Raw genomic sequence first — 26737 nt, 5'->3', positions numbered from 1 at the left:
CGGAGAGGGGAGGGAAGACAAACGCAGTGCCATGGTCAGCCCTGGCACAATGAACTCTCTGCAGTCTTTGACATCACCCTGAAGCTGACTACGACAAGCCAGGGGGGAGGGGGTTACAGTTGGGAACTTGGAAATAAAGACAGTATCTACTGCCGAGCAATTAGTTTCAACTTAAAGTTACTACTGTAGACTCAGCATCCAAGCTGATACACCATGTTGACTGCCCTTGTCTTCGCTTCTAATCGCTGACTAGTAGCTACCTGAGATGCACTCTATAGCTACTCTATCCCATCTCAGGTAGCTACTAGTTTCGATGGGGAGCTCTCAATTCAAGGAAGAATAAGTTAATTCGGGAAGCCAGGCCGTCCAATAGCAACGGCCCATCGGTACGTGGACCCATCAAAGTGGACCCTGTTTAATGTATACAACCAAAAAAAGAAAACAAGAGCTAATTTATACATGAACATCGTACACATCCATGTTCGTTTCACTTGTACTAAAAAGACTTGAAAGACCTGAAAGAAGGAAAGAAACAAAGAAAGAAAAGAACAGAAAAGAAAAGAAAACACCCCTTCACTCCTGCTGCTTTACCCCTGCAGCCCAATCCCGCAACTGCCGGTTCACTCCTTGCCAGTCTTCCATCAGTAGCCGTGCGATAGCAAAGTACCCGGCCTCCTCGGGGTTGTCTCGCAGGTGCCGATATCCAAGCAGAGTCGGTGCAAAAGCCCGTGCAAGATAATCTAGACTTTGCAGACACGCCACTCGTCGGAGTGGAGTCCCGGGCTGGGGCCCTTCAGGCAAAACAGCCTGATCCGCATCCGATGCTTGGCGAAGCCAGATCAATAACCCAAAAGTAGCGCAGAGTAAAGCACGCTGCATGTCGCTGGCCAATGCAATGATGGCAAAGGTGATGAGCTGGATTCTTGGGGTGGTTGGGATAGGCGCAGCTATGTTGGCAGTGCAGATGGTTTGAAGAACCTCGAACAGGTGGACAGAGCCGAGGAGCCCGTCCGGCAGCCCCGTCAAAAGTGCCTGGAATGTAACACCCACAGTCAAGGTTTGTTCCAAGTCCTCCCAAAGCGGCATCGTGATCGTCCGCATGGTTATCGCAATCTTAGAATCCTCCTTCTCTGCGTCCAATACGTGACTGGCAAAGTAGTCGTACAGACGATTGGCAGCCCGGGTATCACCGCCCTCGTTGAATAGACCGTTTGTGTTGGGGCCATATTTTCGGAGGTACGAAATCATCGCCACAAAACACGCCGGCAACTGCAACGGCTCGGGAATTAATCTCGACCCCTAGACGAGATAGCTATGTCCACCAAGACGAGACATAGATTCCAGAGACCTTCCCTGTAGGGCAGTCAGAGGCTTGGGCTTCTTTTGACGAGTCAGATTTGCAAATGTCTTTGTTCGTCGCAATTTGGGCGGAACTGGTGCCTGAGTGACAATCTCCATGTTCGATTGCACTGGGCGAATTTGAAGTACCCGATTTTGGATTTGAACGTGGTCCTCGTCTACCTTGTTTGCTGCCGATATAGCTTTACAAAAGTCGTTAGCTAGTTCACATTCAAAGGATCGTCTACTCGTCTCGGACTAGTAGCTACCTGAGATGGAATAGATTAGCTACCCAATTCCATTTCAGGTAGCTACTAGTACGAGACGAGACCAGATCTACTTACATTCAGTATCTGCGAGAATTTCGTCCAGTCTAATCTGGAGATTGTACTGTTCCGAAATCGAATTGAATCCATTAGCCGCTCTCACTGGATCAAGTCGATAAGTTCGACTCCCGTAGCTGGCATTAGATGCATGGCGGGAGCTAAAAAAGCACTGGCCTCTGGGAAGCTGTGGAATCAGAGTGGATCCACTACTCTCGTTATTCTGATCACGCGAGGATTGCTTCGAGGATTGTTTGGGGGTATGTCTGGAAGACTGGTTCGAGGAGCGCGTTGAAGAGTGCTTTGGAGAGCGCTTTGAAGGCACATGGGCAAGTGTCGGTGCCGGGGTGATTCTGTCCGCAAAGGGATCTGATCCTTCGGCAAAGTGACTGGTCTCTGGCCCATAGTCTGCGAAGAAAGCTGGCGAGAAGCAATCTTGCTGCAATTCTAAAACTGGCGTCTGAATGCCGTGCTGAGAAGAGTGCCGATGCACTGTTGCGCTGGTATTTTCCGAGTCCTGTGTTTCCGCCGTTTGAGCGCTCACAGTTCGCTGTTGCTCTGTAGCCTCCGACCCGGCAGAAGGTGGGTTCCGAGATAGAGGAGAAAAAGGGCCTGGAGGTCCAGTTCTGACAGGTGCTTCCGATTCCGCACTCTCTGCTTGATGATGGAGTGGTTGGGCTGCCTCCGAGCTTTCGCTTTGTTCATTGGATTTGTTGGATATGTTGTGGCGGAAGCGGGTAATGATGCTCTTTAGAGGATTCGAGCCACGAGGTCGAGAGAGGCTCGAAGCGGCGCTCTTGCGAGCAGGCTCTTGGGTAGTGGATGCATACCCAGAAGGCTGGCTGCCATCGTCATCTCCCGGTGCGTCTTCGTCGTGCTGAAAAGTAGCAGGGCTCTCTGCTGCTGCCGCGGTCTCGCTCGTGCGCTCCGACCCAGTATGATGAACCGCCGAATAGGGAGTATCTGGTACAATGTCCGATTCTGTCTGATACGGCGGAGGCGGAGGAGTTTCTGTACGACGCCGACGATGCCAGGTGATACGAGATCGCGGGGGATTTTCGTCCGATCTAGACAGACCCAAGATGTGTCGAAGGGATGCCATATCACAGTATCCAAAGCTCAAGTTGTAGCGATGCAGAGAGGCTCGAACTCAAGCATGAAAAGGTAAGAAATAGAAGCGGTAATATGTGCTGAGAGAAGTAGAGAGAAGAATGAGACAGGACGCAGTCAAGAGGAGATGCTACTAGAAGTAGTAGAGGGGGCATGGGAGTGTTTGTCAAGGGCTTCAGGAAGGTGCGTGGTGCGTGAACTGGCAGGAGCGCAGGAGGACTCGGACTACAAAGACAGTACTAGTACTGTCAATACTACCTAGTAGTAGGTACCTCGGTACCAGTACGGTTAGTATATCCTAGGATACATGGGAAGCATTGGATAGGAAGGAAATCTATAATTCTGTCCCCATTGCGCCGTGGCTCGATCTTTTTCAACGAGCCCTTTTAAGAGAACACATTACCTTTGTACATTCAGCCCCAAATGTCAAGGATATCCGATTGTCCAAGATCACGCAAAACAGAGAACGCCGGTTTCATGCAATTCAAAGAGTATGTATAAAATGGTTTGAGGGGTCGGAGTCCCGGTCCCGGTCCCAATCATGCTTCGTCATTTTCTCCCTCGAGGAGAATGTAATGGAGGATATCACTCAGTGTGATGACTCCCTTGAGCTTGAAGTACTCATCCACAACTACCAACCGGTGAACACGGGACTTGCGGATCGTATCGAAGATCGTATCCAGTCCGTCATTGAGTGAGCATGTGTAAATACCCGGGAATTCCTTTATCCACCAAATTAGTATCACTGCCTGATAAACAATCATATACTCCAACATACCGGTGATCGCTTCTTCAGCACCTCTCCAACCGTCAAACTCAAATCATCGTAAACACCACCTCGAATCAGGGCAATCACATCGACCGATTCGAAAACATTGTATACGACACCTAGTAGAAGAAATATCAATCAAACCATTCGTAAAGTCCGCCTAGGAAAGAAAAACTGCGGAAGGAACATGGGGTCCGTGAGCATACCTTCGGAATTCAAGATTGGCACGCTGGATATACTCCGTTCAACCAGGATATGAATCACATCGATGACGGGGGTGTCCATAGACGCCGTCGCTATATTATCATAGGTGCCCAAGAGCAGTTCTCCTAGCGGGCGGCGCAATTTCTGTGTATCGCTGACATTGACGGCGACGAACTTCAAAATGCGATACTGCGTTATAACACTGAGCACATGGGATCTATCGGTTTGGCTGTCGTTGGTGACGAGGGGAATACGACGGGCTCGTGACTCAAGCATGCGCCGACATGCTTCGTAAAGAGGACGCTCGGGGTCGATAGAGACGGTCTCGGGGGGCGCAACGCCCAATGCTTTCTCAACCTCTGTGCCCGCCCAGATTTGGTCAGCTTGAATTGACAATGGGTCGAAAAGGAAAGGAGCGTAGGAGCGTAGGAGCGCGGGAATGGCGCTACATACCGCGAAGGCTATCAAGTCGGAACTGGTCGATTTCTCCCAGGGCAGCGGGATTTTGGAAATAGTATTGGATGACATTGATGTAGTCGGAGGTGGTCAGGAGACCTGCGAACTTGGAGGCCTTGGAGTCCCACAGCGGGGCTGAAACGATGCCTGTACTTCCCGATTGCGCTTCAGTCAGCCAGAGTCTTTTTTTTGGCTTTTTGCTTTTGCTTGCGCCCACACGGTTTCCTCAGCTGTCGCAGAACCATCGCGGAGGAGAAGGGAGGGGGAAGGGCACGAAAGTGACTTGCCATTTTGGATGAGAATATTCAAGCTCTCCTTCACGGAAAGGGAGGTGTCGAATATGATGAGGCGAAAGCTCAAGGGGAGGACGTCGTAACTGGTTCGAACCTTCAGGAAGTTGCGAATGGCACGCTGTTTGACGCCGCGTTAGTCAAGATCTGGATGCGAGCTGGTCACCCGCCACGAACGGGGGCGAGGTTTGCAATTCAGGAACCCCGTTCGATCACACAACCTGGGCCGTCTTCCCCGGCTTGTCTCGTTCCCCGGTCAGATCCTTATTGAAAAGGAAGCGAGCGATGAGGGAGGAGCAAGAGGCTCGCTTCACTCTCTCCTGGGCCTCTGGATCTCTCTTGAACTCGATCTCGATCTCTCGCACTCTGTGTCTCTCTGGTCCGCCGAATGTGGAGGGGTCGACCAATGGCGCGGGGGAATCGAAGGGGAAAAAAGAAAGTCACCAACTTACCAGGCCCTGTCGCTCTTCCCGATCTACAGGTCTCTCGGATTGGGAGGTCATTGGAGGCCGAAGGTACGAGGATGGCTGCACGAAAGGCGCGTGACCGAGGGAGGTGAAGGGCCCGGAGAGGTGAGGCCGAGTGTCCGCCTTCGTCATGACCGGAAGTGGGGGTGGGTGGAGTGCTGGGGAAGGGAGAGAGAGAATGGAACGAGGATAAAAGTTCGCCCCAGGACCATTTGGTATCTACAACTCTTCTGCTCGTTTCCCCCCCCCCCCTCTTTCTACTGCGAATAATAATCATGGGGGCAATGCGAGGCACAGAAAACAGAAATGCGCCTCTGCTCGTCCCCCGCTCGGGGCTTGGGGCTGATGCCTCAGGCGGGTGGCGTGTATACATAAGCTACTACTACTACTAGTACGGTACACCGGGATATTAGGAATAGATGTAGACCCCCGCTGCGTGACAGAATAATTTGCAAGTTCATATTTGCATCTAAATTATAGAAATTGAACCCTTGAAACGCCTCCTGCTACTCGCCAAATGCAAGGTATCATCGCGCCGCAGAAAAAAAGGAAAGCGGAAAAATCCGTGCTTCATCTGACTCCGATTGACCATCCAACAAATCAAAAAGAAAGAGAATAAATAGAGCAAGAAAATGTCGTAAGTAGAACCACCAGAGGTAGGAAGCTTGGTTACATCCTAACTCAGGTATGCCCGTGGAGCTTGAATCGATAAAGGCAGGTTTGATTCGAGCCCCAGTTTTCCTTCACGCGCAAGACGACCTTGTCCACACGGATTGTTGGAATATCGATGATCGGTGATAAGGCGAAGGACTGTCTATAGTTGAGTTCCTTAATATCGTAGAAAAACCGCCCGATTCGGTAGAAGTTCGGTCCGAGGAGAGGATCGTCCGAATAGTCCTTCGGGTCAGAATGCGGGTTCGATCTCTTCAAGGCACTCATGAGGACTTCAGAAAGTGAGTTTGTTCCAGGTAGGTTGAAATTCCCAAGACCTTGCTTTTTTGCTGGTCGGGGCTTTTTGGATTGACGTTGGTTCTTTCCGGCGCCGTAAGGGGACTTCCAGTCAAAGTCAGACTCGTATTCTTGTCCATTATTTGAACCTGAGTCAACGACAACAAATTGTGCCCACATCTCGACGATTTTTGGTGCTGAAGTTGGATCCAAAGTTGCCGTCATTGGGATATGCTCGATGACCAGTTCTTCCGGCACGATAGCACGACCAAGATAAACCGCGAGCTGGGCTTCCTTCACGCTGCACCAGCAATCACCAGCTTCCTCCCAGGGTAACAGTGCAGCTAGCTGCTCGTGAACTGATTTCATTGTATCGCCCGAAGAAAACATGCCAAGGCCCCTTAGTAACTTCCTTAGTCGGGAAACTGGCTTGACAGTGCTTTCGCTAGCTGTGGGTGAAGTTGTGTGAGGATCGACCATGGCTCCGTTTGACGGGGAAAGAAAGTTGATCTGGAGGTCCATAGAACTTAACTGAGCGTTATATGGCATATTGGTGGGAAGCCCTGTCGTCAGGCCCTTTTGCTCCGATCGAGAAGACTTCAGTTCCTTCGATAATGACGATATTTGGCTACTCATGTCTGACATTCGACTTCGGATCTCGCGGACAGCTGGGTCGGTTCCATTTGAAGGGAAGTTCGAATATTCACCAGAGGGGGCAAATAGGCCAAGGCCGTCACAAATATTTGTCTGGTAGGCGCCGACAAGAAGCATGGAAAAGAGCAGAATACCTGCGGTTTTCAACCAATTGATGGCAATCCAATCGACGCCTTTTAGTGCAGCTCCAGAAATATCGCGCATGTAGTCTCGTATGCGGCTCTCAGAACTTGAGGATGAATCCCATTGCTGGGGTTCTTGCAGAACAGGTTCATCCGATCGTGACTCCGAGCGAGGAAGTGATTGGAAACGAGATGGAAAAACAGTCCTTGCTTCGGCGGTCCATGTCTGATCGGCAGGGTTGATAAATTCGGACTGGTCAGCCAGCACGGAACTCGGTTCATCCTCTTCCTCAATCGTCGGTTGAAGCTGCACACCAGAGGGCCTTCGAGGGGCCTTGGAAAGATTCGACCCATGGTCGCTTGGTCGCGTACGTTGCAACTCGCCATCATGGATTGTGCGCTCCAGCTCAAATGATACTTCAGAGGCATTGTCGACCGAGCTGTGACGATGTGGAGTACCGTCATCAGGCTCCTCACGGGAAAAGAAGTTTGACAACTGTCGCAGCGGCTTCGGATACATCGGGGAGTTCGTAATCACCGATACCAAGCTGTTCTTGCGTCTAGGTGGTGGTATATCAGGACTTGAATCCGTAGAGACTGCTCGTGGAATAGGCGGGGTCGGTGTCCTATCAGAATGCACTTCTCTGGTCGGCGACTCAGTTGCTTCTCGTAACGCACGGAAAAGCTGATCGTCCGGCGTAGGTTCTCGCTTAGTACGCCGGCTGGTATGGATTGAACCGCTTCTGGAAGGCACTGCAGAGCCAGTTCTTGAGAGAGATATTCGCTGCTCGCTGTCGTCAAGGCCAGTGTTGATTCTTTTAACCATGCCCATAACATCCTGAATTGGATCATGTGCTGCTTCTTTCGGCAATGCCGTCGGCCCCGTGGCCCCATAATTGTGTGATGTTCCAACAGCCACTGGCGGTAAAACAGGACCATTGGAAAAGTCAAGCAGTGTTTCGAACGGCCGTTGAGGAGATCCGGCACCCCGGCCCGCCGTGGCGCGTTTAGACATGCTACACCTATTCTTTCAGCCCTGAGACAAAAATGGAATGAAAAGAGCAATTTGACAGAAAACAGGTGAATCGCAGAGTATCAGGTTGAGCCCGGGAAAGCAGATAGGTGGATACCTGCAGATGGGATAGATGCTAGGGGTGGAAAAGTAGACATTGAAGGGTCATGCCCGGCAGATATCAAGACATGGTTTCGCAGGCAAATAATGAAAACAATGAATGTGACACATTTAAAAGGCAGTGAGAAGGACAAAGGAACGAAACCAGGAATAGAAACAAAAAGAAAAAAACTTACACTCGTCGGTTTCAGCGTGAGCAGCTCTGGGATGAACGGATGATACGCCAGGACCAGTCCTTTTTTTTCAGTTGGACTCCGACTGTCAGTCAAGAACTCGGAATCCTGGGGAATCAAACACCAGTCTAGGCGTGAATCAGGTGGTTGTGGTGGGGAGGTATAGCCAGCCCAGGGACGGGGTAGCGCAGACGATCAAGGGCGTCGCAAGCAAAGGATCCCCCGGATCGCGGGGGCTGAAAGTGACAAGTCTGCGCCAACTGTGAAATCAAGCAAGATTTCAAGTAATGCGCGGCGTTGCTGGTCTCAATTGTCGATCGCGACCCCGAACTTTGCAGAGTTGAGACGCGCAGACGCGCGACGGAACGTGACTGCGGGTTGGAAGGGGAAGGGGGTGGAGCCGCAACAATTGGACGACGATCGATTAGCGGCCCGTTGAGGTAGAATGAGACCGCTAGTAGTCTTGGTGTCGCAGATGCGATGAGAAGAAAAAAATGGAAGTGAGAGGATTCAAATTTGAAATAAAGACACAGTGGAAGTTCCAGGGTTGGCCCTGGTGAAGGTTCTCGAGTAGCTTTGACCGTGACTCCGCACGCCTTTCTTTGTCGCATTGATGTCTCCCGAGGTCTACTTCAATTACCTCTACATCAGACTGCTCTCTTGAAAGCCACTTTCAAAGTGATATATATTGTCACGGTATTTACATCTACTATTACGACTCGTTTGATCTCACAATGCCAAAGAATGAATTTGAATTGGATGGCGCAATGCTACTGTACGTACAGAAAAAAAAAATCGATATCATGGTCCTGCCACTCCAGATGTGTCGGACGCTGCATCCAATTCTAGACATAGGGTGCAATACTGTACAAAACGAGTAGGAAGTGAGGGGTTGGTGGGGATCCTCAGACAAAGAGACAATGGGAGAGGTGAATGAGGAGGGTTATATCGGTGATGGTGGTGAGGGTGGTTAGGATTCGGGTTTGGATTTATTTGTTCAGCAGGTCCAAGCGGCCAATGTACCATCTTTGCGGCCCTCAACAAGATACCCATCCTTGAGTCGAACACGTTCGACGGTTGCGGGAAGAGGGCCTTCGTCGTCAATGCCGACACCAGGTCCGCAATCCCAATGGTGAGCGTCAGCTTTGTCGTAAACCTTGACAACATTCTCACCCGCAGCGGCAACAATGCGCTTCGAGTCAAACATCATGCTGGTGATAGGTTTATCATAGGCATAGGCGTCGTAGATCGAGCCCATTCGCAGATCCCAAATCTATCCAGGGTTAGTATCATTCAATAGTTGCGAATGAGACAAAAAAAGACTTACCCGAATACTGCGATCCAGACTTCCTGTCACCAGATGCATATCGTCGAATTGCAGACATGTGACCGGACCAGTATGGCCCACAAGACTCCTGTGGACTTGGCCGCTACGAAGGTCCCACAGGCGAACCATGCCGTCGGCAGTACCGCAGGCCAGAGCTGCATCAAAGCATTGCACTGCTCCAACAAAGTCTGCAGATGCATCGGGCATCCGACCGGTCGGGCGCCAGCTGCCGTCGTTAGTCATGGAGGACGAAGACGCCTGGGCAGCTGCCCACATGACATCCAACGTCTGAACACAACGTCCCTTGACCAGATCCCATTGCCGCAATGTCTTGTCCGCGGATCCAGAAATGAGAGTGTTGCCCTTGAAGTGAAGAGCGGTCACCTCATCGACATGCGCATCGAGCGTAAAGACATGGCAGTCTTCGAGGTTTGATGAAGGTGGTACCGGTGTAGTGTGTGTTTCGGTATCTTCAGCATCGCGCTCATGCTTGTTGAGGCGACCATCTCGCGTCGCGGGCCGAGCGCGGCTCAAGTCCCACAATCGGACTGACGCATCCATAGATCCCGTGGCAACAATATTATCTTCCACTTGCAAGCACCGAACCGAGGCGTTGTGGCCTTCCAACAAACCTGAGCATCGGCCAACGTTCATATCCCAAACTCGCACTGTATCGTCTAACGCCGCACTGACCATTGTTCCGAAGGGATAGTCAAAGTCAATTGCCGTGACCATATCTGTGTGGGCTTCTATTTCTTTAATTAAAGAGCCAGGAGCGAAATGCTCGTGAAGAATCGGCATCGATCGTTTACCTAAGAGCTCAGGTCAGTCACAAAGCAGTCCGCAACTGGGTATTGGAGTCCATACGTATCGAGCGATGTCGCAAGCTTCTTGGTGATGGAGTGGGGAGTTTCTCGTAGATCGATTCGGACATGAATGAAGCATCCATGGCCGGGTCACCAGAAGATCCAATGGTATCATCCTGGGCCTCCGATGACTTTGGCGTCTCAGCTGCAGTAGAGTCTTCGGCAGTTTCTTCCTCTTGTTCTTGCATGTCCTCTAGCTTGTTATCGATTTCCGTAACTGCATTCATTAGTTTAGAGCGAATTCCCGTCGACTTCTAGAACGTCAGAGAGAAGGAACCCACCTTCGTGTTCTAATGACGCCTCGTCCATCTCTAGGCCGGCTAATCGATCAAGAACGATCTGACGCATTTTGTGCAAGTTGGCAATCTTGTTATCGATCTCGTGAATCTCAGCGCTGCACATGTTCTTGCGCACGCCCATCAGCTCCAGACGACGATTCAACACCTTCCGCTCTTCCTTCAACCCGGCCGGACCAGCTGTCAAAAGCCCACCTTTCTCGCTGTCCTTCAACAACTTCCCCCCCCTTGGAGGTGCGTCTTCGGTGTTTCTTATTCGTACGTTCATCTTCGGGGAGGGAGGCCTGGAAGCCCTGGAATAGGGAGTAGGAACTTTGGTCTTCGGGGAGGTTATCGAGAAGGTCGTCCGGGAGCGAGGAAACGGCTCGCGATTGGATTTCCGAGGTCGAGAGCTTGGATCGCACGAGGTCGGTCGGGGTCGTCTGGGTCAGAGTGAAGACCTTACGTTGCGCTGCTGGCCGGCGCAGCTCGCGGTGGATGTCCGTCATAGCATTATGAAAATGGGTGCTGTGACCTTGCTCGCGGGACCCATCAAATGGCCAGCGGTCGATGTGACTTTTCGCCCAAATGCTTCAATATGGCGGGTCTATTCCAAATGGCGCATCATGGTCAGCTCGCAGGATCGAATGGAGGGGTCTACTCGCGAAGACCACCAAAAGAGGAATCCAGAAAAAGAAAAGAGAGAAAGAGAGAGGAAGCATACCGTGAGGCCGGTGCCCAAGAGGCCTTCGCCCTCTTCGATATCGGACAACCCAGTGGGCGAGTCATCACGGCGGTGATTATTCTCCATAGCCGGAGAGATTCTTGGGTTCAACCAAGGCCCATGCGCAGTTGGAAAGGTGGGAGATTCGGAGGTTGCAGGAGAGATAATCGTCACGCGCAGGCTTTACCGCGTTCCCCGGCTACGGGCGCCCGGACACTACCTTTTCACACGGCCAGTTTCAGTTTCAGCTTCACGCAGCACCCTGTCCGCTAAATTGACGAGTCAATCTATGCATTCACCCCTACCGGAGACTAGCGACTGAGCTGCAAGGTGCTTGTGGCTAGGGTTCCCTATACCTGACCGGTACAAGTAGCTATTCTCTTCCTCATGCACTGGCCTCGGTACTCATCATGTACCGACTACCCGCAGGAGGCGTACTTACAAGCAAGCACCACATCACATATAAAACTGAATATATATTCTTTTGCATGAAAAAAGCTGCCACTACCCCAGACCGGGATCCAAAAGCGAAAAGAATCCCTCTGCGTAGTTCGCACAACCCATTGCCTTCCCCAGTAGACAACCTCCCCCTCCAATAAATATTGGAGACCCGCCATTCGATTTGAGAAAACTAATCGACTCCGACTTCGGCAGCTCTTCTTCTCTTCAACTCACCACTCCTCAAGCCATGGACACCGCCATTGACTTATCCGATGCCTCCAAGGCATTGGACCTCGCAAATATCCGTTTCCAGCTGATGTGAGCCTTTCCAATCCCTTCAACTCTCCATACCAAAAACCTCCCATCCCAGCGCAATCCCCCCCCTCCCCCCGGCGCCCCGCCAGAGCTACAGGCACATAAAGCATTCAACAAACCGTAGCACCATGAGAACCGCTATTAACATTCCAGGCCTCAAGTCGGCTCGAGGACACCATCACCTTTCACTTCATCGAACGGGTCCAGTTCCCTCTCAACAAAACCGTCTATGTCCCCGGCGGCGTGAAGATCCCAAACAGCAACCTGGGCCTGATGGACTACATGCTCAGCGAGCAAGAACGTATACAGTCACGCTTTCGCCGTTACCAATCACCCGATGAATACCCCTTCTTCCCCGAGGTGCTCGAGGAGCCAATCCTGCAGCCACTCCAATACCCCCGCATCCTCCACGACAATGACGTGAACGTCAACGATGTCATCAAGGACCGCTATGTGAGTGAGGTCCTGCCGGCCGTGTGTACTCAATTTGGACGTGAGGACCGCGGCGAGACGCAGGAGAACTACGGCTCTGCGGCCACGTGCGATGTCGCCTGTCTGCAGGCGCTCTCGCGCCGCATCCACTTTGGCAAATTCGTCGCCGAGTCCAAGTTTCAGAAGGATCCGGAGACTTTTGTCCGTTTGATCAAGGCTGAGGATCGGGCTGGTATTGATGCCGCCATTACCGATTCTAAGGTTGAGCAGAAGGTGCTTGAGCGCTTGGGGCTCAAGGCCAAGACCTATGGCACTGATCCTGCTTTCCCGGATGAGAAGGGTCAGAAGATTAATGCTGAGGCGGTGGTGGCCATGTATAAGGTGAGAAGAAACCCCCACCCGGCGCTTCTTAAAATAGCCATTGCTGACTTAATTTCGATAGGAATGCGTGATTCCTCTCACAAAGGTGGTTGAGGTCGAATACCTGATGCAACGTCTCAAGGGTACTCAATGGGAGTAGAAGTAGAAAGGAGGCTTATCGACATGAATTTATGAACCTTTGGCTCTTTTGGTGATCTCTATAAAGTTCAAGCTGCTAGCATACAGAGGAGAAAGGGACTGAATAATCCAAAAAAGAAGAATCCAGCGCATAGAATAGTTCGTAAATCGGACATGAATTGAATGAATGATCTCTCATTTGGTGTATTTTTTAACCAATCCAGACTTCTTTTAAGACAGATACTCCCCCACTGCCTTAACGGCCGGCTCGAACTGAGCACCGTCGATGAGAATCAAGCTGCCGTTGGTCCGGATACCAAGTTCCTGGAATGCTCGCTTGGAGTCGGAGTGGCCGTCATCCTGCTGGTGCGTGAACTCGAGCGTGCCCGAGCATAGTGCGTGGCGCTGCAGCACCTCGTCCTCCGGGTGGAAGAAATAGTGCGGGTTCTCCTTGGACCCCTTCTTTGATTTCTTCTGCGGGCGTGATTCCTGGATATCAAGCTTTGACTCAACCTCCTCGTATCCCCTCGAGATGATCAAGTAGTGAGTGAAGGAGTAAGGCTCTTTGTCCTGGATCGCCCAAGCCATTTCTTCCAACAGCATATTGTACATGGGCGGAACAATTTGGCCTGGCATATTGATCACACGCTCGGTGAGAACCAGGCCGATAGGTGGGACGGTTTTCTGGGAAAGGAGCTCATTGAGGGCGGCGAGGGAGGGGTTGGCGGCGGCCTTGGTTTTGATGTATTTGGTCAGGTCCTGGATAACGGGCTTGTCCTGTGTCGCTTGTTAGCTCATGCTTGGTACCGGAGCAATGCATATCATAAGCGTACCTTGTGCTCCTGTAAATTGATAATTGACAAAAACGCATATGGGTCCGACTCGTTGCCATCTGTCTTGACGGTCGAGCCCAGCGTTGGCTGCGACAGAATCAGGTCGGCCAGTGCGGACAGGTCGAAGATCTGGGCGTCATTATCGAATAGTTGGCGGAGGAGATTCTTAAGGCCGTGAAAATCGACGGCAGGTTGCGGGTCAAACCACTCGAAATCAACATTGACCATGTCAATGTCCTATAGGAAGTTAGACGCTGTTCGCAGCGGAGCTGTGCAAGGTGGGGGGGGGGGGGGATTCGCACAGAGTCAGAGTCCTCATCCTGAGCATTGGTGCCGCCCATGGGCACATCGCCGAGATCTTGTTTGCGCTTAACCATTGTGTTCTGGTATTCTAGGTGAATAAATAGATGCCGAAGCGGAGGGAAGTTGGAGTTGAAGTCACTCCGCTCCCATCTGCCGGGCCCCGTTGCTCTCGGCCGCGAGGCTTTCGAAAGTTTTTTCTTATCGTGTTATCAGTGAGGTCAACCGGGACGTGCCTGAGGGAGCCATCCTGGTACTACATAATATTTGGGGATTTAGTACCACTGGAGCTATGGAAATTACGATTTTCAAAAGTATTTCCAATTCAAACTTGAATGTAAATTCTCGGTTTCAAGCAGAATCCATTTCCTTCTATCGAGGTACAATGGATTGTCGGGAAATTCGGATGGCATGAACCTCCGTAGTTGGAACTCGCAAAATATATACCTAGCAGAGTACTAGTAACTTCAAGTTGGACATTCAAGTTCGCTTGGAAGTTTTGTCTCGTCAAATTTTGTCTATACACTCTCTAATCTATCCATCTAAACATCATATTCCACCTGTTCGACAGTGGGCACCTTGTTCAACTTGATCTCAAAGAACTGGGCAACCAGCTGCACACAGTCCCAAATAATCTGAACCTCTTCCTTAGGCAGCCCTAAGCGCCTCGTGCCACGAATATGCCAATGAGTCTCATTCGGCAGATTCTGGCTCATAATGCCCGGCAACACAACCAGCTGAGTATCAACATCATCCAGAACCTGGCGATCAGAAAGGAAGAGACCGTAGGTGATTTCCTCCGACAACCAGGAGAAATCCTTATGCGCGCTAAACAGGTTCAGCGTGCCTGTCGTGTTGCGCGAATATAATTTCTGCATCCATTCCGCGCCGCGGTCGTGGTTTGCCTGGTCACATTGCCATCCCTCGCGGGTAAAGGTGTAATCCTTGTCCTCTTCCCGCTCGACTTTGCTGATGGATAGAATTGCTTCAATGGGTTTACAGACACCCACGATTGGAACGGACTTAATGAGGGCCTCCCGCAGACGGCGGACTAAGGCTTGTCGTGCGGGGGAGGTTGAGTAGCCTGGTTGAGAACAGATGTATTGATACAGCTGGTCTGCACGTTCCGGGTCCGGGCTGGCTGCCAGTGTAGAGGTCGCGAGAATGTACCATTTATCGTCGCCTAGGGTGGTAGATCGGAATCGCTTCTCCAGTTCGGCAAAGAGCTGTTGGAAGCGGGGTTGCACCTCTGTTGATGCGGGGGCGGATGAACTCATTGTGCGGCAGGTAATGAATTGCCGGTGGAATGGCGAGAATATCTGGTGAACAAGAGATGGGCTGGTGTATGAGATTAGATATAAATTTTTTGTGTATTCAGGGAAATCGTCGTCAAAAGAAGAACCCGACGGTATGAGGGGAGATGGCGAGCTTACAGCTGCAGTGTGCAGAATCGACTCCGATGGCCGGAGTGGGTCGCGGCGACCACTGTGATCCGGTGCAGCATTGAGGTCTGACTGGGGGACCAAGACCTGGACCTCAATGCCGTGGGTACGACACTGGGAAGGGCTTTAACGAGGCGCATACAAGATGTTCGAAGAGGATATGACCAGCTTGAAGGTGTCGCGCCTCAATTCAAAAGCGGTGGGCTGCGACTCTCAAGGCCCGCTGGAGCCGCAACACACAGCCAGAACGATATGATACATTGTACGATCCCGAGAGCATAATTAAGGTGCAGATTGCTTTGTTTCAAAAAGAGTATAATACGTTGAACTGTAGATGGGATTATTAAGAGCCAAATCTCTGCCATTAAGCAATACTCGTAAGTGATATGTATCATATAAGGTCGGCGGGAGGCGCAGTGGGGCGGGAGCTAGGCTAGTCTGATGAAGCATCAGTCTACATTTTGTTGCGCATCGTCAGTGCAACCCATCAAACTCTTTCCTGGGTCTTCTCTCCTCTGATGTAAGGGCTCTGAACATCGAAGAAGGGTCCAGCAGATACTCACACGATCGATTGCCCACAGCTATGTTGGTTCTTCCAACAATTTGTGACCTCGCCCCACAACTATGATCTCAGTGATTCTAGCATGACATCACACCAGATGCCCGGTCAAGGTATAAGACCAACCTGGTTCGGACCCCTCTAGATGAAATAACAACTCAAAAAGCTTTTCTTTTTCTGTCTAAGAACATCCGATTCTACCCTTCGCTTCTCTTCTCGCTTGAAATTTTCAATTCACCACTTTCCTCATCGACAATATCAATATGTCTGGTATGCACGGAGCTGGTCAATCCAACGTCGGCGGCGCCGCTTTCTATGAAGCTGGCGACCAACGCAACGCGCCCATGTCCGCCAACCAGCCTGAGCGTCACAACGAGGGCCAAAAGGGCAGCCACAAGAACCTGGACTCCAAGGACCAGCGTTCTATTGCCAACAAGCTTGCCTCGCAAGAGGGCAAGGGAGACTCTTCTCACCACCACAACAGCGTCCAAAACGAGGAGGCCGAGCTCAGCAAGCAAGATCCTACCAAGCCGGTAAGAAACAAAGATGAATCTTCACATGAGAAGCAAGTCCCATTCTAATACTTTCTCTAGGCTAAGCTTCACGGCAACAACCCATCCAAGGGCGCCAAGATCGATGCCGAGCTCCAGGCCGAGGATGAGCAGCGCCTGCGCGAGAAGGGCATCAAGAAATAAATTATTCCATCCTGCTGTGATGAACTATCATAATACCCCTGGCATTGATGCCTTGTGATAGAGCGGGATTTTGGGGGGATATAACTTATGTATGATATGACGAAACACCACTTAAATCTTGCCTTGACGGCGAGAAAAGTTTTAAATGAAGCGTTTCAGTGCCAAAAGTTGCGATCAAAAAGAGTTGTTCAAGCGTAGTTCTATCATAAATCGTTCCTTGTATTAAATGCTTTTATGTGCAGCAGAGCCCTGATAAAAAAACATCAGGGCCATGTGGCTATTGTACAGTGAGATAACGCTCAATTAAGTTAGTACAGGTGTAGTACAAAGTATGCACTATCATGCGACGAAGGGAATTAGAACCGGCAGAGTAATGACTGGCGGAGCGGTGGGCCATAAAAAGCCTCAATCCAATTAGCCGTCTTGGGTGAACTTCGGGTCATCATTGTGCGTTTCGGCAAAGACGTTATGCCAATATTCTTCAACCCTCACGCAAAGACCAGCCTTGTGCTCCCACGACTTGAACGAGCCTTCAAGATGGCAGGTCACCCATTTAATTTCTTCCCAATAGGCTCTCTCCGCATCCTGACCGAATCGCTTGAGTGTTTCTGGAGGGGCTGTCCATGCCCGCCCATCAGACCCGTCTTGCTTTCAGGGTAGGCGATGTTTCCCAATTCGAACCGAAGACATTGTCTCCCGGATTGAATTTCGGATAATTGGCATGAACGAAGAAGATAGGCGGAGGCGGGGCAACCGCTGGGTCTTTGGTTCGCCATTTGTCTTTCGTAGTGAGCGCAAAGTCTTCGCGTGGGTCTGACTGGGCCATTGCAGAACCAGACAGACCGTTTTTAGTCGAATGCCCAATCGCCTGCACTCTCTCACTGACAGCATAAAATGGGGCACCGGTAGCGGCTGCGGCCTGTAGAAACGTCTCCTTGTCACCTTCTCCTGGACCACCCTGACTTAACAGTCGGAAGTAGTGCGACGGGCCATAATAATTATAATACGCAGCGAGCAGAAGCGAAAGCATGTGCGTCTTTTTCGAAACCAAGAAAATCCCAGTTTCCGAAGATTGGCGCACCGTCATGGGTGTCGCTTCTTGACGCGAGATTTTGTAGTACAAAGGAGACGCGGAGGAAGCCCAGAAGTCTGGCCAGGTCACTAGCCCATTGGATTTGAAGGGATCCGAGTCGAGTAGATCCTCCGGTTTGCCCAGTGGGAAGCAGTCCGCATCCATCCAAACGATTTCCTCGAAGGAGGAGAAAAGCACGGCAAATATTTTGAGCTGATAATGCTCGATGACGCTCTTGCCCACGACGTCACCCAACACTAAACATTGCGCATTGAGCATGGGAAGCACTTCACTGCACACACGCTTCTCGTATTCCCCGGCATCTTTCATAAATACTTCCACCGGTAATGTTGACCCCGCTCGGCGGAGCATGCGGAGTGAGGAGACGAAGACTGGAAGGTAGGTCGCACCAGCTGTTGACACCAATCCCCGCTTCCCGGGTGTATGGACAGGTTTGAGGTCTTTTTCGGCGTGCTTTACATCCTCGAGGAAAGCGGCATGGGCGAGCTCCATTGATTTCACATTCTCCTCGCTCATCCGGGTCAGATCAGGCCGAGGCTGGTCGTTCGTAGGGTCAAAGTGGAGGCCGCTGGCATCGTCCAGTTTCTCCGGCGATGGACAATTCGGGTTATGTCGCTCGATAATGGGTTGGAGGGCTTTCCAGAAATCTTTCTGACGTTCTGCCAAGGGTACCTCGAAGGCCGTGCTCGGGACAACGGAGACGGTCGAGGACGCGCTGGTTGGACTCCAATAGAGATAGACCGTGCACACTAGGATCAGAGCGAGCATCGCGAGGACCAGGGACCTCGCTCGGCCCGGTCTGAAGACACCCATTGTGTGTGAATCTGAGCGACGTGAATCCTGGACCCAAGGGGGAGGTGGTTGGTGGCTTTTGCGCTTTGTGTCGGAGGAGGGTCGGTACAGGCACAGGGGAAGGGTTCGAGCGAGCCGGTGGCGCACGGGCGCGCGCCGATCGATGCAGTTGGAAGAGTTTAGGAGATCAGCGATTGAGGGAGAGAAGGAGAGAGTGTGTCCGGGTAATTAGGTATCAAGGGGCGAGGTGGAGGATGTTTGGAGGGAGGACAGTGTTAAACGCGGGAAAGGGGAGAAAGTGTACTGTAGTCGATGGTCGATAGTTACCACTATGCCCACTGCCAGTCCCACTGGGGAGACCCAAAATTCACTCAACCCCCCCTCCGATCATCAGGATCAGGGATCAAGGTTTGGGACCATTGGGAAGGGAAAAGGGAAGTCCAACAGTAGATCATGAAACTGTTCAGTGTTCTAGCAGTAACTACTACTAGTTGAACTGGGGCAAGAGTGAAACGACCGTCTAGTGGCTTCTGATGGGCTTCTAGTGCCAACATCAGACCGGCAAAGTGTCCGGAATCCCCGGGGGCCCTTCGGCTTAAAATTGCGCCAAAAGTTCCAGTAGATCCTCCATGAGGTGGCATGCTGATTACCGGCGACCCTGGTGGGTACGTTACTTCTTTAAAAGGGTTCGTACGCAAGCGAGACCCATTGTAGTTCACTTTCTCTCTCTCCCTACAGAGTTACTCGTATCTCTTTTTGACTAGACCGCGGATCATCCTCCACCGGGCAGATCTCTCATATCCACCGACCACCTCCGTCGCCTCCCACTTTAAATCTGCTCTCTCTCCCCTCCCAACAACTTTGAAAACCCTCCGCTTCCCCCCTCTTGACCTCCCCGCACACCACTAAAAACTATGTTCCATTGAAGTTCGTCTTCATCTCGCATGGTCTCCGTCTCAACCTTTTCAGGACCCACATCGACTACCCTCGGGGGTACTCAGATCCTCCAGTGAACATAACGCCGGCTGTTCCTGGGGGGAAATGAACCACGAATCTCTCGCCTACCCTTCCCACTCCTCTCCCCTACCTCCGAATCGAATGGGAGCTCTCAATTTATTTTGCGCCTATAGATCATAATGTCCGAGAACGCAGGACAGGCGGCCCGAGAGCCCACGAAAGCAAAATCCCGCAAGACCGATCCGAATGCTCCGATCCGGAAGCGACGAAAGAGAACGGTGGTGAGCGGTGCCCCAGATGACTGCTTCACCTGCTCGAAACGCGGTGCTCGATGCGACCGACGCCGACCCTATTGCTCCCAGTGCCTCGAGCTGGGCCGCGAATGCTCCGGATACAAAACTACGTTGACATGGGGAGTCGGAGTCGCCAGTCGAGGGAAGCTTCGGGGTCAGAAATTACCCGTGATGGAATCAAAGGAGGATGCTGGTGCGAGCACTGCAAAGGAACAAAAACCACTACCTTCCAATAGCCAGAGCCAGCCGCCGTCGCAATCAATACCGGCCAACCCATCCTCCGCACCGGCCCCGACGCAGATACCTCTATCCGAGACACAAACCCCGCTCATCGATGTTGGAGGCTTGAAAGCAGTTGGATCAGATACCCGGCGCGCATCAGAGATGCCAAACTCGTCAAACATGCAGAATATGCAGAATACGCCTGATATGTCGCGGACCATGGCCTGGACGATGGATATGCCCGACCCGCACTCATGGACCAACATGACAACTGCGCCGCCGCAAATATCTGGACTGCCGCTACCTAGTCGGCCAATGGTTTCTAATTCTAATCGACTGAGTCCCAGTTTATCGGAAGCTTCCATGCACTATGCCCCTACAGTAAGCCCTGAGGCCTCTTTTACCACACCTGCTTGGCCCGTTGCGAGGAACTGGCCCGCCAACAATGCCACGCCACCCTCACAAGATGCAGATGAGGAGCTGGAAAGATACGAGCGCGACCAATTTGCGTGGAATGCCGGCCATTCGCCCTCATACTCTCAATTACTTTTGGCGCGGTCTATAGGTCGTACCCCGCGCCTTCGGTATCTAATCAGCTACTATACCGAGGTCATCGCTCCCATGATTGTTGCCTTTGACACACCCACAAATCCATTCAAAACCCATATCCTTCGCCTAGCTCTGGGAAGCGAGGCTCTCCAAGAGGCTATTGCGACATTGGCAACTAGTAACCTCCGCCAGCGCCGGGAGAAAAACCATCACTCCACTGAGAGAACCCTGCCAGCGCGTATGTCAGGACTGGCCCACCGCGCTCTCACAGATGAACTGTTTCAAGATACATATGGGATCTCAATGTCAGAGGGTTATACGCGAGAGGAGAACTACCATCGTGGAATGGCAGTGAAAGCATTGAATGCCGACCTGGCCGATCCACGCCGCAGGCTATCAGACTCGGTGCTGGCAACATTGCTCATTCTCTGTTTGTTCCACGGCTGTGATACCGGTGTTGCTGAATTCCGGACCCAGTTCGCCGGTGTGACAAGGTTACTTGCGATTCGCATGCGTCATTCTCGTGTCGTGACGAACGACCTCAAATGGTTTATTCGCATGTTCTCATGGTTTGATACCCTCACCGCCACCACCAACGACCGAGATGTCCAGCTTCGCGGTAAATGCTTGGAGATCAGCTCTACGACCGATGGGGAGTGGGGTTTAGAAAACCTGGCGGGCTGTGACGGCCGACTGTTCAAGCTCATCTCCCAGCTTGGCCGACTGAATCTCCTTAGTCAGGATCAAGAGCCTAATCTCGCCCAACCGGCCGACATGAATGTGCCTACTACATCTCTCCCGCCTAATATGCTCTTCCCTGGCTGGGATACGGTTGTTCCTGCTCCCATCGCCACCAACACTGTCCCAGGATCAATGGTGGGAGGCCCCGACTTTGGATTCTCCATGCCAACCCCACCACAAAGTAGCGATCAGGCCCAAAAGCCTTCATCGCCAGCCTTCTGGACCGAATGGTTCTCATTGCGACAGCGACTCGAATCCTGGAGATTTGACCCGCCAGCAGAGACCTCTTTCCCATCACCACCCCCATCCGCCTCCGATAACTTCCCTCCTAATTTTTCTCCCAATTTCACCCCTACCTTTACGCCAGCTCCTCCCTCGGGGTCATTCTATGTGGCCAATGAAAACCTTCAGGATGTATATCAAATATCTGAGTGTTTCCGCCATGCGGCGCTTCTCTACTGTGAACGCCTAGCGGAGCCCAGTCTTCCATCCAGTCATCCGCGCATCCAGCATCTCGTCCACCTCGCAATGCACTGTCTCTGTGCCGTCCAATCCGATGTCTACCTCCTCTGGCCTCTATTCATCGTTGGATCAGAGTGTATCCAAGAAGATCATCGCGATGCAATCCGCCGCCGCTGCAAAGACATATCTAAGGACTCGGGATTTGTGAATAATATTTCTTGCCTGGAACTGCTGGAACGGATCTGGGCGGATCACTCTGAGGAGTCGTCCTTCCCAGTCTATCCCTCTGGGCTGGGTCCTCCCCCGATGCTAAATGCCGGTGGACCTCCTAGCTCTCAAGCTTTCCGCTGGTCTCGCGTTATGCAGGCCAAACGAGGCGGCGGAGAGTACATGGTGGCATAATTTTACGGCTTTCTCTTTCCCTCTCTCATCATTGGAACACACGGTATACAACCGCTGGCATTTACTAGCGGCACAAGTTCTTGGGATCTCTTTTGTCTCCTTGTTGAGATTGGGTGGTATTTTCTTGTTTCTGAGCGACCGGGAGCCTTGCACAGTTGACGATTTGATGCCATTATCGTATCGAAAATGGGTTCATGTACATAACTCGGTCCAACCGCTTATACTTCCTGGATGCGCTTGTCCAGACCATAGTTCTCAATATGAGACTATACTATACCCCACGCAATAGACACAGGCAGCGCCTTCTTTTCTACCATATTAATCTATAATTCGACTCTTCTAGCCCTGAAGGATTTGAAGTTTAAACCCCACGATCTGCGATTAATAATGGCCCGTCGTCGGGAAGACTAAGAGCCGACTAGAGAAACCAAGCCACGCCACTTAATCTCCGACAATCAATCTAGAAGGACCAGAAAACCCCATACCCCTGACCTCGGGGCTCGACGCGGAAAGTATCTTTCCTTCCTTCCACGGGGCTCCTATTCCTGACCTCGGTCCATTGGCCCCCGTGAAATCAGACATTCCTTCGGACGTAAGCAAAGGAACTAGGGCTCAGGGCAAGGGCATGCCTTGACCTCTACGTGATCAGTGCACTTACATTACGCACAACATACAACATACTTTTGCGAAACCTTTCAAAATGTAAAAATAAAAAATACATACTGTAAAACCTGCTGAAGATTCCGACCAGTCCAGATCCCGAGGAATCTGTGCTTGGCCAGCTAGAAGAAAAATACCTACCGATGTCCTCCGTACGGTATATCTGCATGTACACTCCGTACATAACAATAATAAGACAGGGTCGGGCCAATCAGGCGTGCAGTGCAGAATCGCTCGCCCATGTTGTTTTTGATGCACTCGATCCAAAGTAAGGGGGAGGAGACGCATGATTCGTGATTCATCAGATCCGCAGCAGAGCCGCAGCTCATTGGGCGGGGTCTACAAGACATTTGAAATTGAGGCGGGCCATTTGGTGAATCAATTTAATTTCCATGTACTCCGTTCTCCGTGGGCCCCATCCGTCAACGATTATGCGCACGCGCTTGCCCCTGAGCGATTTCTCTTTTATGGATCTGACTTTCTTTTCTTCTTCTAGATAAGACTAGCGTAGCGGTGTATCCGCCAAAATCCAACACCCAACATCCAACATCGAAAATTGGATCAGGGTAGGTACTTTGTACTTCGTACTGCACTGCTGTGTACATGCATACAGATATATCAGCTGCGCACTACAGTAAGCTTACTACTATTAGGAAGCCGGTCACACCAACCACGGCCTACGGCCTCCTGCGAGATGCGCATAATATGTAAGAATCTTACGTCTGTGCACCGCATCTGGTTCCTACAGAGCTGCACTGCATCCCGGACACCAAGGCCCGTTGGCCCCACTGCCCCTGTGCCGGGCCGCGGTGCGGGCTGCGACTGGCCGTATCGTGGGCTCTGGAAGTTTGACTGGGCCCGGCTGGGTCTTCTGGGTCTTCTGGGTCCTGGCCCTAAACCCTGTTCCAGAAGCGAAGGCGAACCTCGACGTCAGTTTCGCCCCTCTCGCTGTACCCCAGCTCGGGGAATCGCCTTAGCTGAAGTGAAGACGGTGGCAAGAGTATTCTCGACTGTCACTGGTCGATCATTCAAGTTTTGCATGTGTTTATGTACTGTACCGGTAGAGCTGGAGGTAGGGGCCGATTCGGATGCGAGCAGCTTCTAGTTGCTTCGCATTTCCATGTATTATTAATCGTTCAGTATTGGATAATTTGTGATGAAATCTCTTTTTTGTTGCAGGGTAAATCGCCCCAACGCCATGTGCAACACTGAAAGATCGGCGGTGCCTTTCAGTGGCGCAGGATTGCGCTCCGTTTGGCTGCCTACAAACGCCGGGTTGCTGGAACTCTGGAACTAAGGGGGTAATAATTCATCAATCCCAAGGGCACGTTGACTCATCGCGGCGGTGATTCAATCCCTGGAATCAAGGATGAGTCCTGGAATTCCCTGTAAGGACGGGGTTGGGTGGACTTTATCCCTGCGGTTGGTGCGTGAGCTTAACAGAGCGCCGTATTTGAGGGTCAGGTCAGCGGACCTGGGTCGTTGGTTACTTGACGCCCAATAACTATGAATGTGAAGAGGCTGAAAGCCATGATTCATCGATGACTGGAGGTCAACTCATGTGAGTTGCTTTACCTAGGTCTGTAGGTATGGTACTTTTGTATCCAATCTTGTCTCACTAGATTGGGTTGGTCGTGAATCCAACACTTGGCAGCCAATCCTCGATCAAAAGTGCATCTTGAGTTTAGGGCTTTCGCAGCGGTCGCACTACCATTCCCTCCCCCCCCACATGGACAATATGGATTCATGTTAGAAACCGTAGTTACCTTACGGTCAATGATTGGTATCGCCGAGATGGTCTCGTGCGAAGATAAGACAATTTTCTCCCTGCTGCCTGCGTGGGGTTCTATGCCGCCTGCGCCTTGATAGAATTAGAAACGGGCGACACAGCCGCGCCATTCCTGCGATATACCCTGGGATGCCTCGCTAACGGGCTGAATTGAGGGCACACAGATAGAAATTGGTGATTACTTACCTCCCACTGGTGCATTTGAAAGGTGGACAAGCAAGTTGCGGTCTGCGAGCCCTTTCTCAACCAACCCCATTTTCGCCCAAAGCTGTGCGGTTGCTGCCCAGCGACGGTAGCGGTAAAGCCCATGCGTGGTCCGTGGAGTACCCAACGAGCCGGATCGAGTCCGTATATGTGTGTATGTGTGTGTAAATAAGAAGAGTTGAATGGTTGTATTATATTGATGGGGGCTTTGTATCAAGGCCTTGCCATGGCAACATGGGTGGGCAAGTGGGTTTCTTGGGTAGTTTGAAGATGGGTCTGTGGAGTTGGAACCGCTGGATGAGACGGGATCGGCCGTCCTGAACTCCGGTTTATGATCGAACAGCCGCTGGCCAACCATGGAACCGGATGTGAAAGAACGACGTACAGTATGTGATATGCAGTGTGTAGTATGTACATATATACTATTATGATAGTATATGTATGGTATGGAAGATTTGCCCTATGATCGTATCTATCTACCTATCTATGTACATATATGTATGTATGGAGTCCTATTTGATTGCTCTGCGCCTGGGTCAAGTCCATATCGCAAGAGTTAAACCTGATCTGGCGACGACATGCTGCAACTAAGGCACTCAGGGTTCATGCAGATGAACTGTACATCCACTACGACCCAGCAAAACATGGCATTGCACCCATTCTGGAAGCCTTACACATGGCGACGGTCCAACGGAGGCCTGACACGCCGCAAGAATGCCGGTAGCTGAACGCTCTAAAATAGAATTCCTCCGAGTGGCTATCCTATCCAGCCAGTGGCGAGATATGCCATCCCACCATGTTGAAACTTATACGATGGCAAAATACAATGACTCTTCCATGACTCGTTTTGCGTTGTTGGCTGTTTGTACAGGGTCATCCGGTTTTGCCCAACGGGAAGCTCGCGCTGCAGTTGTCGGCTGCCCGAGGAGGGGAAGGAGGGGGGAGGGCGTCAGCAGTGGTTAGTGGTTAGTGGTTAGTGGTTGCATACTGTAGAGGAAGAGAAGGAGAGGGTCTCCATCCGGGCTAGTTTGAGGGGTAGCAGGGTGCGAGTTGGCGAATGAGTGGGTAGCTGTGATTTGAATGGAGTCATTGGTACTTTCATGATGAGTGGAATACCACCTGGGTATAGAGGGTATTAACCCTTGACCTATTACCCTTCACTCAGCTGGAATCAATAAAACAATAAATCATGGAATGTAGATTATGATACATAGGTGTTGCCCCAATATGAATGATATTAATTGATATTAATATACCGTATCAAGCGTAAAATACCCGTGCATACTGGTCGTACACACTAGGGCACGTAATCCGCTTACCCACAAACGCCACACACCTCGCCAACTCCCACACGCTCCACTCCCTAAAGTACCACCTTTCTCTCTCCCTTGGGTTGAAAATTTCCCATCTCCACCCTGCTTCGGCTGATCCAAAACCACGGAGCCCTCTCTTTCACTCCTCATCTCTTGGGACTCTTTTCCTTAAGAGTCATTTTTGGGTCCAGTTTCTCCAGGATCCTTAACCCAGCGCCACTCGAGCCTTCTATCAGCTCGTATATATCGTTCAAATGCACTCTCAGCACATTCAACTTCAACCCTCCTCTCTCCGATCGGAAACCGTACCACGGTGACGGTCCTACTCGACCTTATTTGTTCTTGGAAACTCTCCCTCGGCGTCCATTTTGCTCACTTGCGATATCCTGTATAATATACTCGGGTGCTTTTTCCTGTTCTTGTTTCTTGTTGTTTGTCTCGGTTTATTTTGGAGCCCTTGCAGAGAACCACGGTTACGATATCCGACCAACCTCACACCACTTCGAATCCCGCGCGCGCGCATACTTTCACCACCTCACCACACCCTGACCGGTCTTTGGTTTCTGC

At 51.3% G+C, this 26737-nt stretch overlaps 13 protein-coding genes across 13 annotated transcripts; 4 read left to right on the top strand and 9 right to left on the bottom strand.

The window, feature by feature from the left end:
- Positions 1-573: 573 nt before the first annotated feature.
- On the bottom strand, positions 574-1248 carry N7509_002659 (uncharacterized protein; the record flags this gene model as incomplete). The annotated part of the gene is made up of 1 exon (XM_056627296.1): positions 574-1248. The coding sequence occupies one exon, from the start codon at positions 1246-1248 to the stop codon at positions 574-576; it is 675 nt and encodes a 224-aa protein (XP_056493091.1).
- Positions 1249-1299: 51 nt separating this feature from the next.
- Positions 1300-2763, bottom strand: N7509_002658 (uncharacterized protein; the record flags this gene model as incomplete). Its single annotated transcript, XM_056627295.1, has 2 exons — positions 1300-1469; positions 1791-2763. The coding sequence occupies 2 exons, from the start codon at positions 2761-2763 to the stop codon at positions 1300-1302; spliced, it is 1143 nt and encodes a 380-aa protein (XP_056493090.1).
- A 547-nt stretch (positions 2764-3310) lies between these two features.
- On the bottom strand, positions 3311-5089 carry snf4 (AMP-activated serine/threonine-protein kinase regulatory subunit SNF4; the record flags this gene model as incomplete). Its single annotated transcript, XM_056627294.1, has 6 exons — positions 3311-3493; positions 3550-3659; positions 3747-4103; positions 4198-4352; positions 4418-4611; positions 4943-5089. The coding sequence occupies 6 exons, from the start codon at positions 5087-5089 to the stop codon at positions 3311-3313; spliced, it is 1146 nt and encodes a 381-aa protein (XP_056493089.1).
- Positions 5090-5638: 549 nt separating this feature from the next.
- On the bottom strand, positions 5639-7696 carry N7509_002656 (uncharacterized protein; the record flags this gene model as incomplete). The annotated part of the gene is made up of 1 exon (XM_056627293.1): positions 5639-7696. One exon carries the CDS (start codon positions 7694-7696, stop codon positions 5639-5641), a length of 2058 nt encoding a protein of 685 aa, XP_056493088.1.
- A 1287-nt stretch (positions 7697-8983) lies between these two features.
- On the bottom strand, positions 8984-10963 carry mdv1 (uncharacterized protein; the record flags this gene model as incomplete). The annotated part of the gene is made up of 5 exons (XM_056627292.1): positions 8984-9259; positions 9314-10125; positions 10181-10396; positions 10461-10715; positions 10738-10963. The coding sequence occupies 5 exons, from the start codon at positions 10961-10963 to the stop codon at positions 8984-8986; spliced, it is 1785 nt and encodes a 594-aa protein (XP_056493087.1).
- Positions 10964-11866: 903 nt separating this feature from the next.
- N7509_002654 (chorismate mutase ARO7) lies at positions 11867-12886 on the top strand (the record flags this gene model as incomplete). The annotated part of the gene is made up of 3 exons (XM_056627291.1): positions 11867-11937; positions 12096-12747; positions 12809-12886. 3 exons carry the CDS (start codon positions 11867-11869, stop codon positions 12884-12886), a joined length of 801 nt encoding a protein of 266 aa, XP_056493086.1.
- Positions 12887-13095: 209 nt separating this feature from the next.
- N7509_002653 (protein-transporting protein BCP1) lies at positions 13096-14074 on the bottom strand (the record flags this gene model as incomplete). The annotated part of the gene is made up of 3 exons (XM_056627290.1): positions 13096-13641; positions 13698-13934; positions 14000-14074. The coding sequence occupies 3 exons, from the start codon at positions 14072-14074 to the stop codon at positions 13096-13098; spliced, it is 858 nt and encodes a 285-aa protein (XP_056493085.1).
- Positions 14075-14539: 465 nt separating this feature from the next.
- Positions 14540-15274, bottom strand: N7509_002652 (uncharacterized protein; the record flags this gene model as incomplete). The annotated part of the gene is made up of 1 exon (XM_056627289.1): positions 14540-15274. One exon carries the CDS (start codon positions 15272-15274, stop codon positions 14540-14542), a length of 735 nt encoding a protein of 244 aa, XP_056493084.1.
- A 987-nt stretch (positions 15275-16261) lies between these two features.
- On the top strand, positions 16262-16693 carry N7509_002651 (uncharacterized protein; the record flags this gene model as incomplete). Its single annotated transcript, XM_056627288.1, has 2 exons — positions 16262-16531; positions 16592-16693. The coding sequence occupies 2 exons, from the start codon at positions 16262-16264 to the stop codon at positions 16691-16693; spliced, it is 372 nt and encodes a 123-aa protein (XP_056493083.1).
- A 414-nt stretch (positions 16694-17107) lies between these two features.
- On the bottom strand, positions 17108-18599 carry N7509_002650 (alpha-mannosyltransferase; the record flags this gene model as incomplete). The annotated part of the gene is made up of 2 exons (XM_056627287.1): positions 17108-17290; positions 17334-18599. 2 exons carry the CDS (start codon positions 18597-18599, stop codon positions 17108-17110), a joined length of 1449 nt encoding a protein of 482 aa, XP_056493082.1.
- Positions 18600-19714: 1115 nt separating this feature from the next.
- On the top strand, positions 19715-22204 carry N7509_002649 (Zn(II)2Cys6 transcription factor; the record flags this gene model as incomplete). Its single annotated transcript, XM_056627286.1, has 1 exon — positions 19715-22204. One exon carries the CDS (start codon positions 19715-19717, stop codon positions 22202-22204), a length of 2490 nt encoding a protein of 829 aa, XP_056493081.1.
- A 1263-nt stretch (positions 22205-23467) lies between these two features.
- On the top strand, positions 23468-23841 carry N7509_002648 (uncharacterized protein; the record flags this gene model as incomplete). The annotated part of the gene is made up of 2 exons (XM_056627285.1): positions 23468-23571; positions 23613-23841. The coding sequence occupies 2 exons, from the start codon at positions 23468-23470 to the stop codon at positions 23839-23841; spliced, it is 333 nt and encodes a 110-aa protein (XP_056493080.1).
- A 1822-nt stretch (positions 23842-25663) lies between these two features.
- On the bottom strand, positions 25664-25959 carry N7509_002647 (uncharacterized protein; the record flags this gene model as incomplete). Its single annotated transcript, XM_056627284.1, has 2 exons — positions 25664-25774; positions 25846-25959. 2 exons carry the CDS (start codon positions 25957-25959, stop codon positions 25664-25666), a joined length of 225 nt encoding a protein of 74 aa, XP_056493079.1.
- Between the last annotated feature and the right edge of the window lie 778 nt (positions 25960-26737).

The sequence above is a fragment of the Penicillium cosmopolitanum genome, assembly GCF_028827165.1.
Source record: "Penicillium cosmopolitanum strain IBT 29677 chromosome Unknown utg000004l:1.0-4361866.0:1.0-4365735.0, whole genome shotgun sequence".
Lineage (NCBI taxonomy): Eukaryota > Fungi > Ascomycota > Eurotiomycetes > Eurotiales > Aspergillaceae > Penicillium > Penicillium cosmopolitanum.
This window is presented reverse-complemented; position numbering and strand designations above follow the sequence as displayed.